Source organism: Diceros bicornis, chromosome 1 (genome assembly GCF_020826845.1).
Source record: "Diceros bicornis minor isolate mBicDic1 chromosome 1, mDicBic1.mat.cur, whole genome shotgun sequence".
NCBI classification, from domain to species: domain Eukaryota; kingdom Metazoa; phylum Chordata; class Mammalia; order Perissodactyla; family Rhinocerotidae; genus Diceros; species Diceros bicornis.
Window position 1 is genome coordinate 40960551 of NC_080740.1, and position 18615 is coordinate 40979165.

Genomic DNA, 18615 nt, shown 5'->3' on the forward strand with positions numbered 1-18615 from the left:
TGACAGTATACAGAGTTGCTTTTGACAGGTGTAATAGTACCAAAAAAGAAAAAAAGAAAAGGCTTAGAGTTGCAATGTTATCAAAACAGAAAAGATGCTGTTGAGAGATTGATTTTTCTTTTAGGATCATTATGACTTCATCAGCTGCGGGAATCTATGGCAACTTTGGCCAGGCAAATTATAGTGCTGCAAAGCTGGGTCTTCTGGGCCTTTCAAATACTCTTGCACTTGAAGGCAAGAAATATAACATTTGTTGTAACACTATTGCCCCTACTGCTGGATCACGGCTGACTCAGAGTGTTTTACCTGGAGGTAAGTAGCTTAGATTTTTCAGTGCCGTTACCCACAAATCTGTGTGGAGTGAGCTTTGCAAAAGTATTTAATTTTCTGAATAGTTAAAAAAATTATTTTCCTTACAATTTCAAAAAGCATTATGTATAATTTGTGTTCATTATGGAAAATTTAGAAAAACACAAAGGAAAAAATAAAAAATGACCCATAATTCTACCACACTGAGATAAACGTTCATTCCTTTTCTTTGTGCAGGTAAACATACATACATATTTTTTTACATAATGAGATAATAGCATTCTTACTAGTTTATCAAAAATAATTATTTTTTAAAATTAATGGAGTATATTTTGCAGAACGGTTTTAGATTTATAGAAAAATCGAGCAGATAATAGTGTTCCCATAAACTACCTCCCCCTACAGTTTCCCCTATTATTAACATCTTGCATTAGTGTGCTACCTTTGTTACAATTGGTGAACCCGTACTGATCCAATATTATTAACTAAAGTTCATAGGTTACATTAGGGCTCGCTCTTTGTGTTGTATAGGTGTATGGGTTTTCACAAACACATCATGTTATGTATCCACCCTTACAGATCATACAGAGTAGTTTCACTGCCCTGAAAATTCCCTGTGCTTCACCTCTTCCTCCCTCTCCTCTTCTTCCTGAATGTCTGGGAGAATTGAAGCTCATTTCTTTTTATCATTGAGTAATATTTGTATGGAGGTACCACAATTTGTTTCTTCTTTCACCTATTGAGGAACATTTTGGTTGATTCCAGTTTTTGGCAATTATGAATAAAGTTGCTGTAAATATTCATGTGCAGCTCATTTGGGTAAATATTAAGGAGCCTGATTGCTGGACTGTATGTTAAAACTATGTTTAGCTTTGTAAGAAATTTCCAAACTGTCTTCCAAAATGACTGTATAGTTTTGCAATTCCCGCTAGCAGTGAATGAGAGTTTTTGTTGCTCCACATCTTTGTCAGCATTTATCGTTGTCAGTCTTTTGCATTTTACTCCTTCTAATAAGTATGTAGTGGTATCTTATTGTTTTAATTTTCAGTTCCCTAATGACATATGATGTGCGTTTTTTCCTATGCTTATTTGCCATTTGTTTATCTTCTTTGGTGATGTGTCTGTTCAGATCTTCTGCTCATTTTTAAATTGGTTTGTTTGTTTTCTTATTGTTGAGTTTTAAGAGTTCTTTGTGTATTTTGGAAACAAGTTGTTTATCAGATCCGTATTTTGCAAATATTTTTTCCCAGTCTTTAGCTTGTCCTTTTAGTCTCTTAATATCTCGATTTTGAAGGATAATTTTACTGGATACAGAATTCTGGGCTGGTAGTTTTTTTCTTTCAGAACTTTAAATATTTCACACCCCTCTTCTCTTGCTTACATGATTTCTAAAGGGAAGTCTGACATAATTCTTTCCTTGTTCCTCTATAGGTAAAGTATTTTTTTTCTGTCTTCTTCTAAGATTTTCTCCATGTTTTTTAATGCGGTTTGAATATAATATGCCTAAGTGTAGATTTTTGGCAATATGTTGCTTGATATCCTCTGAGCTTCCTGGATCTGTGGTTTGGTGTCTGCCATTAATTTTGGAAAATTCTCAGCCATCATTCTTTCAAATATTTCTTCTGTTTCTCTCTCTCTCTCTTTTTTTTTTTTTGGTGAGGAAGATCAGCCCTGAGCCAGCATCCAATGCCAATCCTCCTCTTTTTTGCTGAGGCAGATTGGCCCTGGACTAACATCCGTGCCCATCTTCCTCTACTTTATATGGGATGCTGCCACAGCATGGCTTGACAAGTAGTGCGTCAGTACACGCCCAGAATCCGATCCTGCAAACCCCAGGCCACCGAAGCGGAGCGCAAGCACTTAACCCCTGTGCCACCGGGCTGGCCCCCTGTTTCTCTCTTTCTTTTCCTTCTGGTATTCCCATTAGGCGCATGTTATATCTTTTGTAATTATCCCACAGTTCTTAGATATTCTGTTCCCTTTTTATTTTCATTCTTTTTTCCGTTTGCATTTCAGTTTGGGAAGTTTCTTTTGACACATTTTCAAGCTCACTGATTCTTTTTTCATTTCTATTACATTGTTTTTATTTTCTAGCATTTCCTTCTGATTTTTTCTTAGGCTTTTCATCTCTCTCAGTAGCCATCTGTTCTTGCATGATGTCCACTTTTTTCATTAGAGCCCTCAGTGTATTAATCACAGTTCTTTTAAATTACTGGTCTGATATTCCAAAATCTCTGCTATATTTGAGTCTGGTTCTGATGCTTGCTTTGTCTCTTCTGCCTGTGCTTTTCTTGCCTTTTAGCATGCTTTGAAATTTTTGTTGAAAGTTGAACATGATGTATTGGGGTAATGGAAAGGGAGATAAATAGGCCTTTAGTGTGAGGTTTTACATTTATCTGGCTAGGAGTTAGGCTGTGTTTACTATTTGCTATAGCTGTCGGTGTCAAAGGCTACATTTCCCTCTGTGTCCTTGTTTTGTGTCGCCTGTTGTCTTTGAGTTTCCCTAGATACTCTTTGTTAAATAGAGTATGTATCTTGGAGTGCTCTCAGTTGAATCCAGTGTTGTTATACTGGAGCCGTGTTGATGTGGCTGTAAGTTATTGGGGAGGGGAAGTGTTCTATAATCTGATGATTAAACCTCCATTTTTTAATGGATCAGAGTCCCTGGGTTGTGACCTGTGGAACAGTTGCTTAGCCTTTCTTTTTTCCTCCCCATATTTGGGACAGGAAGGCTAGAGGGGCTGCAGTTCTCTAACTGCCCTTCCCGTAGGTCAGATAAGGCTCTGGTAGTTTCCCTTGAGGATAGGCCTTTGTTAAGGAGAACAGAATGCTCTGGGCATATTTCAAAATGATTTTGTTTTATTTTTTTTTGTCACCCTCTCCCTTTTTTTCCTGTAATATTTCAAAGGCAATCTTAGACATTGTATTTCGCCTTATAAATTTTTGGAATTGTGTCTCTAACAGAAATGGACATTATAAGGACAATGCCATTATCACATCAAACAAAATAATTTGTTAACATCACCTAATATCAAATTTATATTAAAATTTCCTAGTTGTAAAAATGATACCTTTTTAGAGTTGGTTTATTACACGTGGATCCAAACAAAGTCCATAGGCATTTTGTTATTTATCTCTTTTGTTTAACACGTAATAGTTTATTCTCCTTTAAAAAAAAAGCCATTTATTTGTTGAAAAAACTAGTTCATTTCTTCTATTGATTATTCCTCATTCTTGATTTGGGTTGCCTTTGCACTTTTGTGAAAAATCAGTTGACCACATATGTGTGGGTCTATTCCTGGATTCTGTTTTGTTGCATTATTGATCTATGTGCCTATCTTTTTACCAAAACCATGACGTTTTTTTTTTTTTTTTATAATTTTTTTTGATTTATTTATTTTTTCCCCCAAAGCCCCGGTAGATAGTTGTATGTCATAGCTGCACATCCTTCTAGTTGCTGTATGTGGGACATGGCCTCAGCATGGCCGGAGAAGCGGTGCATCCGTGCGTGCCCGGGATCCGAACCCGGGCCGCCAGCAGCGGAGCACACGCACTTAACCGCTAAGCCACGGGGCCTGCCCATCCATGACATTTTGATTACTATAGTTTTATAGTAAGTCTTGAAATCAGGTAATGTGAGTCTTCCAACTTTGTTCTTTGAAAATATAAAATTTTAAATTTTAAATGTATGACTGAGAGCCTATTCTTATTTATTTAGTTATATAATAAATAGAATACTTGACTAGTGGAAAACTGTGGGTGGTTTTTGATACTTCTGGTTTTAACGTATTTCTAAAAAGGAAATCTCCATAATACTTTAAAAGTAGCTTCTGTAAAATGCTACAAAACAATTGATGAAATGATTTTAAAATTAGCTACTTAATGGAACACAAATATTTATTCACAGTACCATTTACTTTCCACATTTGAGCTAACATTCATTTTAGAACTTGAGATTTGTAATATCAAGTATATACTTACTAGCCTTTCCCAAGAGCTGTGCCTAACCAATTTGCTTTAGTGTAGAATAGCTATTTGGATCTGAGATCTAATATTTTTTCCTTTTACTTGTCAGCAGGGCCGTTGTTAAAAGTTCCTTATTTTGAAAACTCTTTATACTCTCATATTCATGTCAAAGGAATTCTTGTTAAAGAACCAGATTATATGAAGGACAGATACCATTCATTTTTTTTCCTTTTAAGTATGATACTACATGTGTATGCAAAATAGTATAAGTTACTGGTAAGAAGTAAAGCGTGAAAATATAATGAATTATCATGAACTTACTACTCAACCCAAGAATTGGAACATTGCCGATAACTTGCATCTGACTCCGTACCCTCTATCCTACCCGCTCTGCTTCACACCAAGAGATAACCACTATTTAGAATTTTGTGTTTATCATTCCTTTGCTAGACTTCTACCTTAGTCACTTCTTGCCATTGGCTGTAGACTTTTTTGGGGAAGCAGTAAGTTTTCAAGAAAATATTGAAAACTTTAGATTTTAAATTTGTTTTCCTTTGAGAATGTAGCATCCATTTGTTTGGACAGGTCTGTACCTCTAGAGAGGTTAGGTAAATGTTTAATGTAGTATCCTTTATGCCCACCATACTCTAGTAAAAGAAGTTTGGAAAATAAGATCTACTTTAGACAAATGACTTAACCTTTCTGGACCTGTTTTCTCTTCTATAAAGTAACAGTTATTGTAGATCATTTTTAAAAGACTTTTAGATTCTAAATTTCTGTTATTTTTTATTTTGTTTTTTATTACACTGTTATAGTTTAGAAAGAGCTGAAAATGTATTTTGCCACATAGTTTTTCTTCTCTTCCTCTGAAATACCCACTTATAGGCTATCAAGGGAATTATTTGTTACAGAACCAGATGTTATGAGTAATGTATGGAGCCATTTGCAATTTCATTTCCCCCTTTGAAATATATTTGATAAACAGAAAGTAATGTATGTAACTTTACATGTTTCTTACATGAAATAAAACATAATCCTAGAATGAATACCCATGAACTAACTTCCCAAGCTGTATTAGTTATTTACTGCTGTGTAATAAATTACTCCAAAATTTAGTAGATTAAAACAACAAACATTTATTATCTCACCAGTTTCTGGGGTCGGGAATCTGGAGTGGCTTAGCTGGGAAGTTCTGGTTCTGGATCTCTAATGAGGTTTTAATGAAGATGTTTGCTGGGACTTCAGTCATTTGAAAACTTGGCTGGGTTGGAGGATCCACTTCCGTGCTCATATATGCACATGACAGTTGGCAAGAGACCTCCATTCCTTCTTAGCTGTTGTCTGGAGGCCTCAGTTTCTTACCATGTCGGTCCTACCATAGGACTGCTCTTGATATGGCAGCTGGCTTCCCCCAGAGCTGATAATTTGAGAGAGAAAGAAACAGCCACCAAGACAGAACTTGCAGTATCTTTTATAACCTAATTTCAGAAGTGACATGCTATCACTTCTGCCGTATCCTATTGGTCACACAGACCGACTCTGGTACGGTGTGGGAGGGCACTGCAGAAAGGGGTGAATAAGAGGAGATGGGGATCATTGGGGCCATCTTGAAGACTGGCTGCCATGTAACCCAAAACTGGGCCATTACTGTATAACGTGCATTTATCTTTGTTATCCTTTCATCCCAACCCCCCTGCTTCCCACAAGGGGTAATCACTTAAAGAAAATGTTCGGTTTTCATTTGCTTAACCTTTTTTAAAAAAAATAACAAATACATGGCTGAACACTTTATCCTTTGGTTTGCTTGCTTTTGATTCTCATGTAATTATAATATACTTCATTTTTCTTTTGGGAATTGCTCTTTGTTTTTTCCATGTAGTGTTAGATTTCTAAGATTAAGTTATGTATAGCTGTAGTTCATTCATTTTTACTGTAATATAGTAGTCCATTATGCAAATTTATTTTATTCTTATTAATGGACATCTAGGTTTGTTTCCAGCTTATTTGCTCTTTTGAACTGTGTTGCCGTTCTTGTTCGTGGGTCCAGGGTCACATGAACTAGAATTTTTCTAGGATGTGTACTTAGAAGTAAAATTGCTAAGTCATAGAATATACAAATGCTAAACTTAAGATAATGCTAAATTATTTTCAAATGGGTTAAGCCAATTTAACATCCACAGAGTTGCAGAGTTCTCACAGATCACTGGTTGGGTTGGGGGTCTCCAAGATCACCCTTGGACTCAGTGATTCTCCAGAAGGACTCACAGAACTCGTAAGAGTTCTCGTAACAAGTAAACTGTTTTTACTTGAAAAGATACAGATTAAAATCTGTAAAGGGGAAAGGCACATTGGATGAAATTCAGGAGAAACCAGGTGCAAGCTTCTAGGTATCTTGGATGCACTTAATTCTCCCAGCAGTGGTTTGTGACAAAATGTGTCAAATGTTGCCAACCAGGGAAGCTCACCTGAGGCTTGGTGTCCAACCTTTTTATTGGAGGTCAGTCATGTAAGCATGCAGCCCCTGTGTGACTGACCTCAGAGCAAAGACAGGTTTCATCATAAATCACATTGTTGGCATAAACTATCTGATCAAACTGGTTCTGCATAGCCCAAGGACGCAGGCATACAAAAACACTCTTATTGGGCAGAATGTTCCAAGGCTCAGAGCTCATCTCCCAGGAGCTGGCCAAGGGCCAGTCCTGAAGACAGACCTCTCGGGACTGTGCAGAGTTTGAGTAACCCAGGCCTGCTGAGTTAATCCTTTCCTATACCCTGGTCCTTCCTAAAACTTGGCATTGTCAATATATGCCAATCAAGTGAGTATAAAAAGGTATCTCATTGTGATATTAATTTCCATTTCCCTGAATACTAATGGCTTAATGCATCTATTTATATAGCTTGCTTATTGACCAGACATGTTCCTCTTCTGTGAAGTGCTAGGACCTGTTTTTTGGGCCATTTTGCTATTAAATTGCTGTCTTTTCTCATTAATATGTAGGAATTCTTATATTCTTTTTTTTTTTTTTTTATAATTTTATTTTTTTATTCATTTTTCCCCCAAAGCCCCAGTAGATAGTTGTATGTCATAGCTGCACACCCTTCTAGTTGCTGTATGTGGGACAGGGCCTCAGCATGGCCGGAGAAGCAGTGGGTCGGTGCGCACCCGGGATCCGAACCCGGGCCGCCAGCAGCGGAGCTTGAGCACTTAACCGCTAAGCCACAGGACCGGCCCGGAATTCTTATATTCTGATAATATTTTGTCAGACATGTTTGCAAATATATTTTGCAAATATATATATGTGGCAAGCATACTTTAAATTTTTGATATATGGGTATTTAATTATTAATTTTCTTGTTATTGGCTTTAAACTTAATTGCTGTGTGGTCAGAAAACAGGATCTTTGTGATACTGATTATTTGGAATTTGTTGAGATATTCTGAATAGGCTAGTATATGATTAGTTTTTGTGAATGTTCATTGTATTCTTGAGAGGAAAGAATATCTTCTAGATGGTGGTAGCAGAGCTCTTTATAGCATAGCAAACATGATAATTATATTTTTGAAATATTCTATATATTTATTGGCTTTTTTTGGCTCAACTTTTCAATTATTAAGAAAGATGTATTGAATCTCATGCTTTGGAAATGACGTATAAATAAATACTAGTTTCCTCCTGTATTTCTATCAATTTTTGAGGCTATTTTATTGATTATGTATGTTTAGAATCTTGTTAATTGAATCATTTATTTTTGTGTTATGACCTTTACTGTCCCTAATTTTTTTAAAAAGTCTATTTTGTCTAATGTTAAAATAGGTGATTTTTTGTGGATAGGTATTTTCCTGGTATTTCTTTCCTTTTTCTTTTTTATATTTTTACTTTCACTCTTTCCATTGTGTTTCTTTTGTCAACTGTGTATCTGAGTATTAAAAAAAATCAAATCTGACAAACTCTTTTTTAACTGATAAGTTTAGTTTACATTTATTGTATCATTGATATATTTGGATTATGATGTCTGTTAATACTACTTTTTCTATACGTCTCTTGTTTCTTGTATTTTGATTACTGGAGATTGTTTTAAAATTTCATTTATTTGCTCTTTTCTGTTAAAATGTACATACTCTATTTCTGTGCTTTTTATGGTTAACTTAAATAATATTTTAACTCCTATTTTGAACAATATAATGATCTAAGAACACTTTAACCCTGCCTTCTACCTTATGACTTATGTGTTATTGCTTTCCATTATTATAGTTTTCTTTTCTTTTTTTTTTTTACTTCTGTAAATTAGATATTATCATTATAGTTATTATTTTGTATGGAAAACATTTGTTTGGATTTGTATACATGTTTATCATTTTTAAACTCACTTTCCTTCTTATGTCTTTGACCATCCTTTTGAGGTCATTTTCCATCTCTCTAGAATACATCCTTTAGGAGTTACTTTAGTGTTAGTCTTTTGTATATTCTCTCAGTTTTATTTATTTTAAATGTATTTATTTCACTTTCATTCTTGTATGACAGTTTTTCTGGGATCACAGTTCTAGGATGATAGTTATTTTCCCTTGACATTTTGATAAAGCCATTCCACTCCTTCTGGTTTCCATTGTTGTTGAATTGTCATTTTTTTGTAGATGATTTTTTCTTCTCTCTGGTGCTTTTAAGATTGTCTCTTCATTTTTTGTGTTCTAGTCTTTCATTGATGTATCTGGGTATAGATTTCTTCTTAGGTGTCTAGCTTACATTGTAGTTTCTTGATCTGTGGACTCATGGTTTACATTTTTGTTTAGTTTTATAAGTTCTGGAAAAATTTGAGCTTTTATCTTTTGAAGCTTTACTCCTCCACTCTCTTTCTTCTTTCTTTCTAGATGTCAATTAGATGTATGTTATACCTACTTCTGTCCTCTATTTCCCTCAACTTCTCTTTCATATTTCTATGTCTTTTTCTCTTATATTGATTTCTGAGTAATTTCATCAAATATGTCATCCACTTCACTAATTCACTCTTCATCTATGTCTAATCTGCTGTTTAACGTATCTTTTGAATTTTTTTGTTTTTAATAATTCTTCCCTTCCCCCTCCACCAAATCTACTCTGCCTATTTGTTCCTGCCAGTTTCTTAGTGCTCACTTACCATTGTGATTGTATTCTTTATTTTCTGAATCATAATTAGGTTTTGTATATGATATATTTTAAATTTCAACATCTCTATCTCATCATCGTTTAAATCTGTTGTTTCTTTTGACTTTTACTCATGGTGGCTTTCCTTCATGTATTCTTGGTAATTTTTACTCATGAACTCTTTGCCTGATCTTAATCTGTGTTTGTTCTGTGTTTTAAATTGGCAATGTTTTCTTCAGAGAGGATTGTCTTTGCTACTGCTGGTAAACAGGAGACACATTCAGCCTTGGACTACTTCCATTTTCCTTGACAGTTGAGGTTCAGTGTATAACAGTTTAGCCTCAGGACACCATCTTGATGTGGCCTACCTCTGAGTGTCCAACATATTAGTGTTATTATTGGTGTATGTTTTCAGGGAAACCCTGCCTTCCCTGCAGTGCAGAGCTAAGGACTCTTTTCCCTATTTCTTTTTGGTTTAGGGATACTTTCTCTGTCTCAGTAATGCTTCAAAAATCTGATTTCTAGCAACAGAAGGGTTCTTCAGAGTACTTTGCTCACTATAATGCCAGAAATCCTATCGTCTAGTATTGTGGAAAAGAACTGGATTGAGTAAATAATCTTAAGGTCTACTTTTGATTTCATATAACTTTATATCTTATCAGCTATGAGACTTCTCATGAATTTCACTTACCCTCTTGAGCCTTGTTTTTTGGTCATAAAATTGACTTTAATAAGATACTAATCTAGGAGTTTGGGAATGTGTTTTGAGAACTGGAAAGCAAGAATATTTACATACATTATTAGTGACAATATGTGAAATAAGATGCAAGCAGAAGTATTATTCCTATATGGCTTATGTTCTTTTCTTCTTTTTTCTCACCTAAGAAAATAGATGCTCAGTTGGATTTCCTAGATGTGTTTATTGTTGCATTCAGTATAAAGTTCTTCAACTCAGACATCTGAATTTCTATGTAAATATCCTTTAACATTCATTTTGTCAGTTGAAGTATAAGGGACATTAGAGAAATGTTTTGTATTGAGATGAATGGTTTATAGGTTAAGAATTTGTATTATCATGTAATTTGAGATAGTTGGAGTCTACCTGTGGTTTTCTCTTCATGCATATACTAGAGAATGGAGAACAGTGCGCCATTGGACTTTTTGCATACTTGAGAGGTTTTAGAGGCTATGAAGTGAAAGTTTTTGGAGCTGCTCTTTAATTTACAGAGACTGTAAATGTCACCTTCATTACTTTAGCATATTGATATAAAATTATATTTTGTCATTTCACAATTAAAATTTGCATTTATTTGATTCTTTGAAGATTTTAAGGTATATTGACAAATTGGATCAACTTTGAGCCTTGGAACAACTTGGTGCAATAATCAGGGGAAGCATTTTAATTACCTTCTTACTGATGAAGACACAGGTCCAGGGGAGTTGAGTGATGTACTCAAAGTCCTAAGTTGCCTACATGACAGGGCCAGCAGTAAAATCCAGGTCTTCATACTTGTCGTGTAGTACCTTTCTGCTCTGTTGAGTTGCTCACAGAAAGTATGCAGTGGGAAAATATTTCTTACACTTTGTTGCTCGTCAGTAATGGTTGCAAGGTCCATTTCACGTCATTATCTTACTGCTATTACAATTGTCAAGGCTGTTTTGTAGTTTTCTAGCTTCTGGTTAAATACCTGGGAGAGCAAAATAGTTTTGGGAATGAATGGTCCTAAGTTCCTCGTATTATATATAGCTTTGCTGACCAGTCTTTGCCTAGGCAGCTCTAACTTATTTTCTTCTGAATAGTATAGTACCCATTTTGGAAAGGTATGTCTGATACCTTCAATGTTAGAAGCATGAGAGAGCTTCAGGAATGTCTCCATTGGGAAGAAAAAGTTCTTCCAAAAGCTTTGTATGTTAGACTAATTATGTATATCTAATTTTGTTCCTATTTATTTAAAAAGTCTCTAAATTACCTATAATTTTATAAATAAGGAATTTTCAGAAAGTAAGATGATTTTTTAGATAAACTTTTTTTTGTATTTATTTCAGATCTTGTGGAAGCTCTGAGGCCGGATTACGTGGCACCCCTGGTCCTTTGGCTTTGCCATGAGAGTTGTGAGGAAAATGGTGGCTTGTTTGAGGTATTCTGCACCTTCCTTCTCTCTCTCAAAGCAATATTTGTGTAATTAAATATAAAAAAAAAGATTTAAAAATTAGTATTTTCCCGTTGCTCACATTTGTGAAAATCTACATCAGTTGACATCAATAGTATATGTTTTAATATTATGTGTATGTTACAATTAAGGAAAAAGTGTTGACCAGTGTCCTTTTTTGAGAACGTAATAGCAACTTCATAAATTCTGTTTTTCCTTAGTTCTTCATTTCTAATATTCTTATCAAATGAAAATGTAGCTGGTTTGCTGTGTTTAGTCTCATTTGGTTAGAGAAGCTGAGTGGTAAAGTGGAAGGATAGAGCTTACTGTTTAGAGTCAGCCAGGCCAGGTTTTGAATTCTTGTTCTGGTAATTGCTGGCTTGCTGGAATATTGTACAAGTTAACCTCCCTGAGCTGTAGTTTTCTTGGGGTTTTGTTGTAACAACTAGAAATCGTATTTTTAAACTCTTAGCATAGGACCTAGTACATAGCAGTCACCCTTCAATTTTAACTATTATATCAGTATAGCAGGAATTTAGTCTGGGCATGATAGATAGATCAGTAAACAACTTATTATTTATCTTAACTTTAAAAATAAATTTTTCTATTTTTCCTTGTTGCAGAGCTTTAAATGTTGCTTGTGAAAATTAAAACCACACATAATCCCGCCATCCAGTGAGATCCAGTTTTCACTCCATATTCAAATTCCTTTTAGATCTCTTCATGTCAGTTTATACATTTTTGATTCCTCATTTGAGTTTGCTCTTATTTCTTTTCTAGTATGAACTGTTATATTTTAGATTTGCCTCCCACCTTTATTTGATTCTCTGTAGTAATAATGGACCTGTCGTGTGAGGAATACTATCCAAAAATATTTTTTGATAGCAAAATAACTTGACTCAGTTTGAAGTGAATGATATGTTAGACTGATTCATTTGAATAAAAAGCTGATAAGTAAAGAAAAAACAGTCTGCACATGTCTAGGTAGAGGTATGTGCCTCCACTTTCTTAATCACAGCCATTGAATGTGGGTTGTGGAAAATTAGAGGTGGAAAGAACTTTATAACTCTAACTTTACAGAAGAGGAGAATTTAATAATATCAAGCCATCTGGAAGTCAGAATTTGGCCTGCCTGTTTTTATCTCATTAAGGAATTTTTTAAACTTTTTATCTTTTATAATTACATTTATTATTAATTCTTTGAACAAAAATAATATATGCTTTTTCTAGAAAACTTCAAATGTACAGGAAACTATATACAAGAAAATAAAAGTCACCCTCAATTAATATTTTTATTGATTTTTTTTTAGATGTGCATTTTGCACAAATAGTCCTTTTTTAGAAATGCATTTTATACATACATCCAAACATACACAGACAATTAGGATCATGCTGTAGATGAGGTTTTATATGTTGTTGTTTTCTTTTACTATATTGTGAACACTTTTAGTGAGGAACATTTGGTATGCGTGATTGATACAACATAGTAAGAGATGTGTGTAATATCCAGACTTAAAGCTCGAAAGTAAGTTGCCACTTTGCGAAGTTCTGAGAGATATCTAGTGTGGCAGATATAGATTCTTCGGGTCAGTGGAGCTGTTTTTTTCTAGCACCTGAGAAGAGCTTGCAACTTGTTGCTTCACTCCCAAAATAGGATGAAAGAGGATATCTCTCTCGCCTGTTATCAAAACCACTGCTGGTTTATCTACTCTGAGAGCATCAAGGCTGATTGGTCTGTTATAAAAGGTGCAGACATATTAGTATAAGGCAAAAAGTCATTAAAACTCACCCTTGAGCACTAAGAGGTGTGCTGTCTACTGATAACATTCTTCGTCATATGCACGTGGAATGCTTGTGATAGGTTCTGGCACATTGTAGTTGTGGTGTTTGAAGATATGACAAACATCAGACATTTCTTTATATCTGATATTTTCTTCTGAGGATTTCCTTGAATGACCTCTAGAAAAAAATTTATCTTTCTGCATGGCAGTTAATATATTTGCTCATTTGCCTTATTGCTATATAAAGATGCTTTGTTAAAATGGCTGTGTGTAGCTTATTAAGTCAAATCCTGGTTTTATTTTTCTTTGCTTTTTATTTTTTTATTCACTAGGTCTTTCTAGAGGGCCATGTATTTCGAACCTCTGATGTGCTGGGCAGTTTTACTATTTATATTGTTTAATCTTCATGGTTTACTTCATGAAGAGTGTATTATTATCCTTATTTTACATAAGGGGAAATTTGGATTTAGGGAAGTCAAATAATTTGACCAGGGTCACATAGCTAGTCACTAGAAGAACTGGTATCAAACCTTGGTTTCTGACATCAGAGTCATGCCTTTCTACTACGTTGTGCTACTTTATATTTCTACTCTTGATAACGCGAACAGTGCAAAGTCCTGGGGGCCAGTGGACTTCTGTAGAGCTGTATTATTTTCATCCATTGTCATCTAGCATTCTGATACTCTTAGTAAGATAGCTGCCTGTTTTTTTAATTTTAAAAATCCTGTCAGTGATTTCACATTAGATGGTATAACTTTTTTCCCTTCTTTTTGGTAGGTCGGAGCGGGATGGATTGGAAAATGTAAGTCTCTTTCAGTTTTTGGTTTGCCATACATTATTTGCGTATCTTTAAATCTGCATATCCAAATAGAGCTGGGTAAAGATCTTCTCAAATGCCTAACCGTTGGGTCTAGTGCACACCTGTTCAAACTCAAACATTGTCATGCCAACAGGTATAATAAAACATGGCAGTTGTCCTGCAGGCCTGTGGCATTTTCAAGAATCTCTTCAATTTTCTTCCTGTTGGCTGTCCTTCTTCAGGACTTGTCCTGTCTTGTTCAGAACTGCTATTCCTTCAGACAGCGGTCTCTCTTTATATTGATGTTTGTCCTCCTGTGTCTCTGGCATCCCACATGCTTGTTCTTGCTGTTTCAGCAGAGAAGTGAGTGGGAGGAAGGGCTGTTTTTGAAAAGATGGAAAGAGCCCTTTCCTAGATGGCACAGCAGGCAAGTTCTCCTTTTCTCTTCCTTGACTCTTTTCTTCTTTGGAGCATGCGACCTCAGTAGGAGACAGCCAGGAATTACGTTGAACAACTTTCTGGGACAGAAATTGCAACTGATCAATGGAAGTTATTCCCCTTCAGCTCAGTAGTAAATTCATTTGGCTTCAACCTTCTCTTACCCCAGGTCTCAAACCTTGTGAGCACCAAATTGGATACTCGTTTTATGGCATTTAAAAAAATTTGTGAAAATTCCAGTATCCCAATTTGGATTTTCAGTTGGCTGCTGGTATCAAAATTAATTGAATTATTTAAAAGCTTGACATTATGGGAGGGCATTGTTACAACATATTGTAGAGTATCAGTATTTTCATCATTAATGACTGTTGTCTCCAGTTATTAAAGTAACTTATATTAATCAAGCATTTTTAAGTGTCTTATGACATCCATTTAAGAAAGGAAGATCTATTGTTGCAATAAAAGCTGTATCTGGGACTTTATAAATAGGAAAGCTCGGGAAGCAGGCATTTCTGCCGTTCCCCAAGACAAAATTCAATTTAATAATCATCAAAATCTGACCATTATGTTTAAATAAAGGTTACTAGTGGTTATTTATTCCTTGGGCTTTTTAAAAAGAAAACAGTGTTAAAAATTCTCGTGGAACTTAAGCAGCAATAATGATTTTTGTGAATCTGCACATTCTAGTTGACTTCCTGTGGAAAAGGAAGACAAGTGAGAGGGGGAAGAGGGATAATTATTTGGGGCTATCTGATATATTAATTTGGTTATCTGCAGTCTTTGACTTGTGATCACCAGTAGTCCTTAGTTTGCCATCTAACAAAGCTCCATTCTGTTATCTTGAGGTTTATTCCCTGAGTGATCTGTGGTCATGAAGTCAGTCTTGTGGTAGGGTTATTTATAATTTTTTTCTGATTCAGCATTTCATTCTATCTTTAGTAGTGTCTGGCATAGGGGAGAAATTTGTGCCTTAGCTTCAAATATTTAAAAAAAAAATGACGTTATCCTAATGGGTTTGTTATTTTAGGAAAAATGCATTTTAAGGGTTATAGTAAAACTCTTTAGAAGATAGAATCTTTTTTCTGAATTCCTTTTTTCTTGAAGTTGAAAAAAATTCCAGGGGCTCTTATGAATTTTACTTTCTGTCTCCCTCTTCAACTGTGTGCTCAGTGTCTTAGTTTTGTTTCTATAACCAGTACGCTGGGAGCGGACCCTTGGAGCCATTGTAAGACAGAGGAATCAGCCAATGACTCCTGAGGCAGTAAAGGCTAACTGGAAGAAGATCTGTGACTTTGATAATGCCAGCAAGCCTCAGACAATTCAAGGTAAAGAGTCCCAAGTCAGTTCAGTCCTGGTTGGGGAACCAGGGGCAACAAAGCATTCTCTTTTTTTAGGGAATTGTCTACTTTAACTGCGGTGACTTAGACACTTGAATCATCTAGAGCACATTTTCTGCTCTAGTAGGTATTAGAACTCTTCAAGTTTAAGATATGTATGTCACTTCCACTGTCCGTTTTTTTTACAATCCTGTTTTTCTGGTGTATGTGTGGTTGGGGGATGGTATGAGGTCTTTATCCGTTTGTGCTGGCTGAATCTACTCTCCATCTGGTGGGTTTCAAAGTCTTCCATTATCTAACCATATGATTCTTAGCTGACCTGATGTTTCTTTATTTCCCAAAAAGTTTATTTAAGCCTTTTTTGTTTAGGCTTAGCTCTTTTCTATCTAGTGAATAGATTTTCCTTTGTTTTAGCATTTTGTCTTTGCTACTGTTTCTCTGCCTTTCTAAAATACCCCTTCCACCTTTTATCACCTCTGCTAATCTTAGTGATTCTTCAGAAAATCTCAAGCCCCAGCTGTTCAGCAAAACCTCCCCAGATATTCTGGGCTACACTGATCTCTCTACTTAGCTGAACACTTACCACTGGAGCATCTTATCATAACTGCTTTCCACTACTTTTGTTTCATAAGTATGTGATTTCTTAACTTCATAGTAAGTTCCTTTGGAGGCAGAGACTGTATGTTTTATATACTTTTTTTGTTTTTGGTGTTAGAGTGCTGAAGTCATGGAAAGAATTTAGTAAATGCTTGTTACTTTGAATTATTGAATCATCTATGATATGTCACAGGAATAGATCACCAATAAAAGTCACATTATTTTTTTCTAGTATAACTCACATATACATATAGTATATGAAATTTAAAGGGCTTTTCTGGGAAAGATCATGAATCAGAGTTATTTTATAGGAAAATATTTTTTTTCCTGTTAGTAATTTTATATTCAATGTTTGAATGAAGAATATATCTGAAAAATGACAATTCTGGTTTATTTTTCTTCTTAATGACACTTTCCTGCCTGCTGGTACACTCACTGAAATTTTCATTATGCTTTTTCTCAATAAGATAATAACATGAATGTTATGTCATTAATGGTAGCATTTTCTGTATTCTCTAGTTTGATATTTGAGATAAATTTAGCCTATGAATAACAGTCACCTATCAATGAAAATGAGTGAAAGGAAAAACAAAGAAATATATTAAAAACTTTCCTTTGATGTTCAAGTTCCACTATATTGCCTTAAAAGTATTAGACTAATATAAAGAAAAAGCTAACTAAATGAATTATGTAATTATAAATGAAAAGATACCAATAGTATTTGAAGTACAGTTAGAAAAGTAATCTCACATTTTCTGCAGAATTGAGACTTTCCCAAGCACCTATTCCAGTCTTCTCATTTTATGGATGACAGAACTAAATCCCAGCAAAACTAAGTAACTGGCTCAAGCTTTCTCAGTGTTTAGCCAGGAGTTAACTCAGGTGTCTATCTCTGAGTGCAGTGCTTTCAGCCTGGACCAAGGTGACTTCAGTTAAATAGCCTCCCCTCTGGGCAGTGGTCTGAATGGGGTGGTGAGGGGAGGATTAGTAGGCAAGAAGCCTCTCTACTGGTGTCACCAGGAATGGCAGATATCTCTGGTCGTCTCACATTCTCTAGTTTGGTTCTAGTTTTTGTCTGAGCTTAGAAGGAGGCCCATATCTCTGAGGTTTGTTAGAAAGGTCCCAGAGCCTTCGGACTTTTATGGCATGTGTGGCTGCTCCGTGAGTATCCTTTATTAATCTTTTAGACCCCAGAACGCAGCTTCCGAACTCTGTCTGAAGTCACTCGTCATAATGATGGTTTTCTCTGGAAAAATTTTTAGTACTATCTTCAGAGCTATTACTTGTACAGAAACCTGGGGGGTAATCTTGACATTGTTCTATCCCAGAGGAGGGTGATGGTGGGGAGAGAAGGGAAATCAGTTGTCCCTCCACCAGGTAGAAATTGCATGTCTGTGGACGAGGACCCACTTTGCAGAGTTGGAAAATCCCTCAAAGACATTGCAAAGCTCAGAGCCTCCTTAGAGTCATACCCTGGGAAGAGTACGTTGGACAATGCCTTGTTTTCCATTGAAAACACCCAGTTACTTTTGGTCTATTTCAAAGTCTTTCATAATTTTTTCCTGTAATAGCCTGACGTCATACATTCAGTTCATGAGTGCCGGTGAAGGTTCTGCAGCAGGCCTGCTGAATGTTATAGAAATAATTATCTAACACATTGTAGCTTTTCTTAGTCACATCTTTAACAAAAGCATTATTCTTATTTTTAGAATCAACTGGCAATATAATTGAAGTTCTAAGTAAAATAGATTCCAGTGGAGGAGTTTCGACAAATCATACCAGTCATGCGGCATCAACAACCACATCAGGATTTGTAAGTGGGGGAAAAAGCCTAAAGCTGCGCCTTCTCTGGAGATTGTTTCATTTTTTTTCTTTTCTTTTTTTCTTCTCTCTTTTCTTTCATACAAAAATTATTTTCCAAGCTATTAATTTATTAAATAGGAAAGATGTGACTATAAAACTTTTCATAAAATATATACTAAATATTTAGAAATTTGAACACAAGGCTAAAATATGAAATGTAACTTTTTCTCTTCTTCAGTATAATTAGACAAGTGTCTTTTTTGGAGTATCATTGATAATCCTACTTTAGTCACTAACATTTTATAAAAAACTATGT

The 18615-nt window shown here is 35.2% G+C and overlaps 1 protein-coding gene across 1 annotated transcript in view; it reads left to right on the forward strand.

The window, feature by feature from the left end:
* The window catches only part of HSD17B4 (hydroxysteroid 17-beta dehydrogenase 4), a 91047-nt gene that overhangs the window by 22959 nt on the left and 49473 nt on the right, over positions 1–18615 (forward strand). The window contains exons 8-12 of the mRNA XM_058539153.1: positions 125–312; positions 11441–11532; positions 14103–14127; positions 15759–15887; positions 18206–18309. Of these exons, the coding sequence (XP_058395136.1) occupies positions 125–312; positions 11441–11532; positions 14103–14127; positions 15759–15887; positions 18206–18309 (538 nt within the window). The remainder of the gene's footprint in view (positions 1–124; positions 313–11440; positions 11533–14102; positions 14128–15758; positions 15888–18205; positions 18310–18615) is intronic.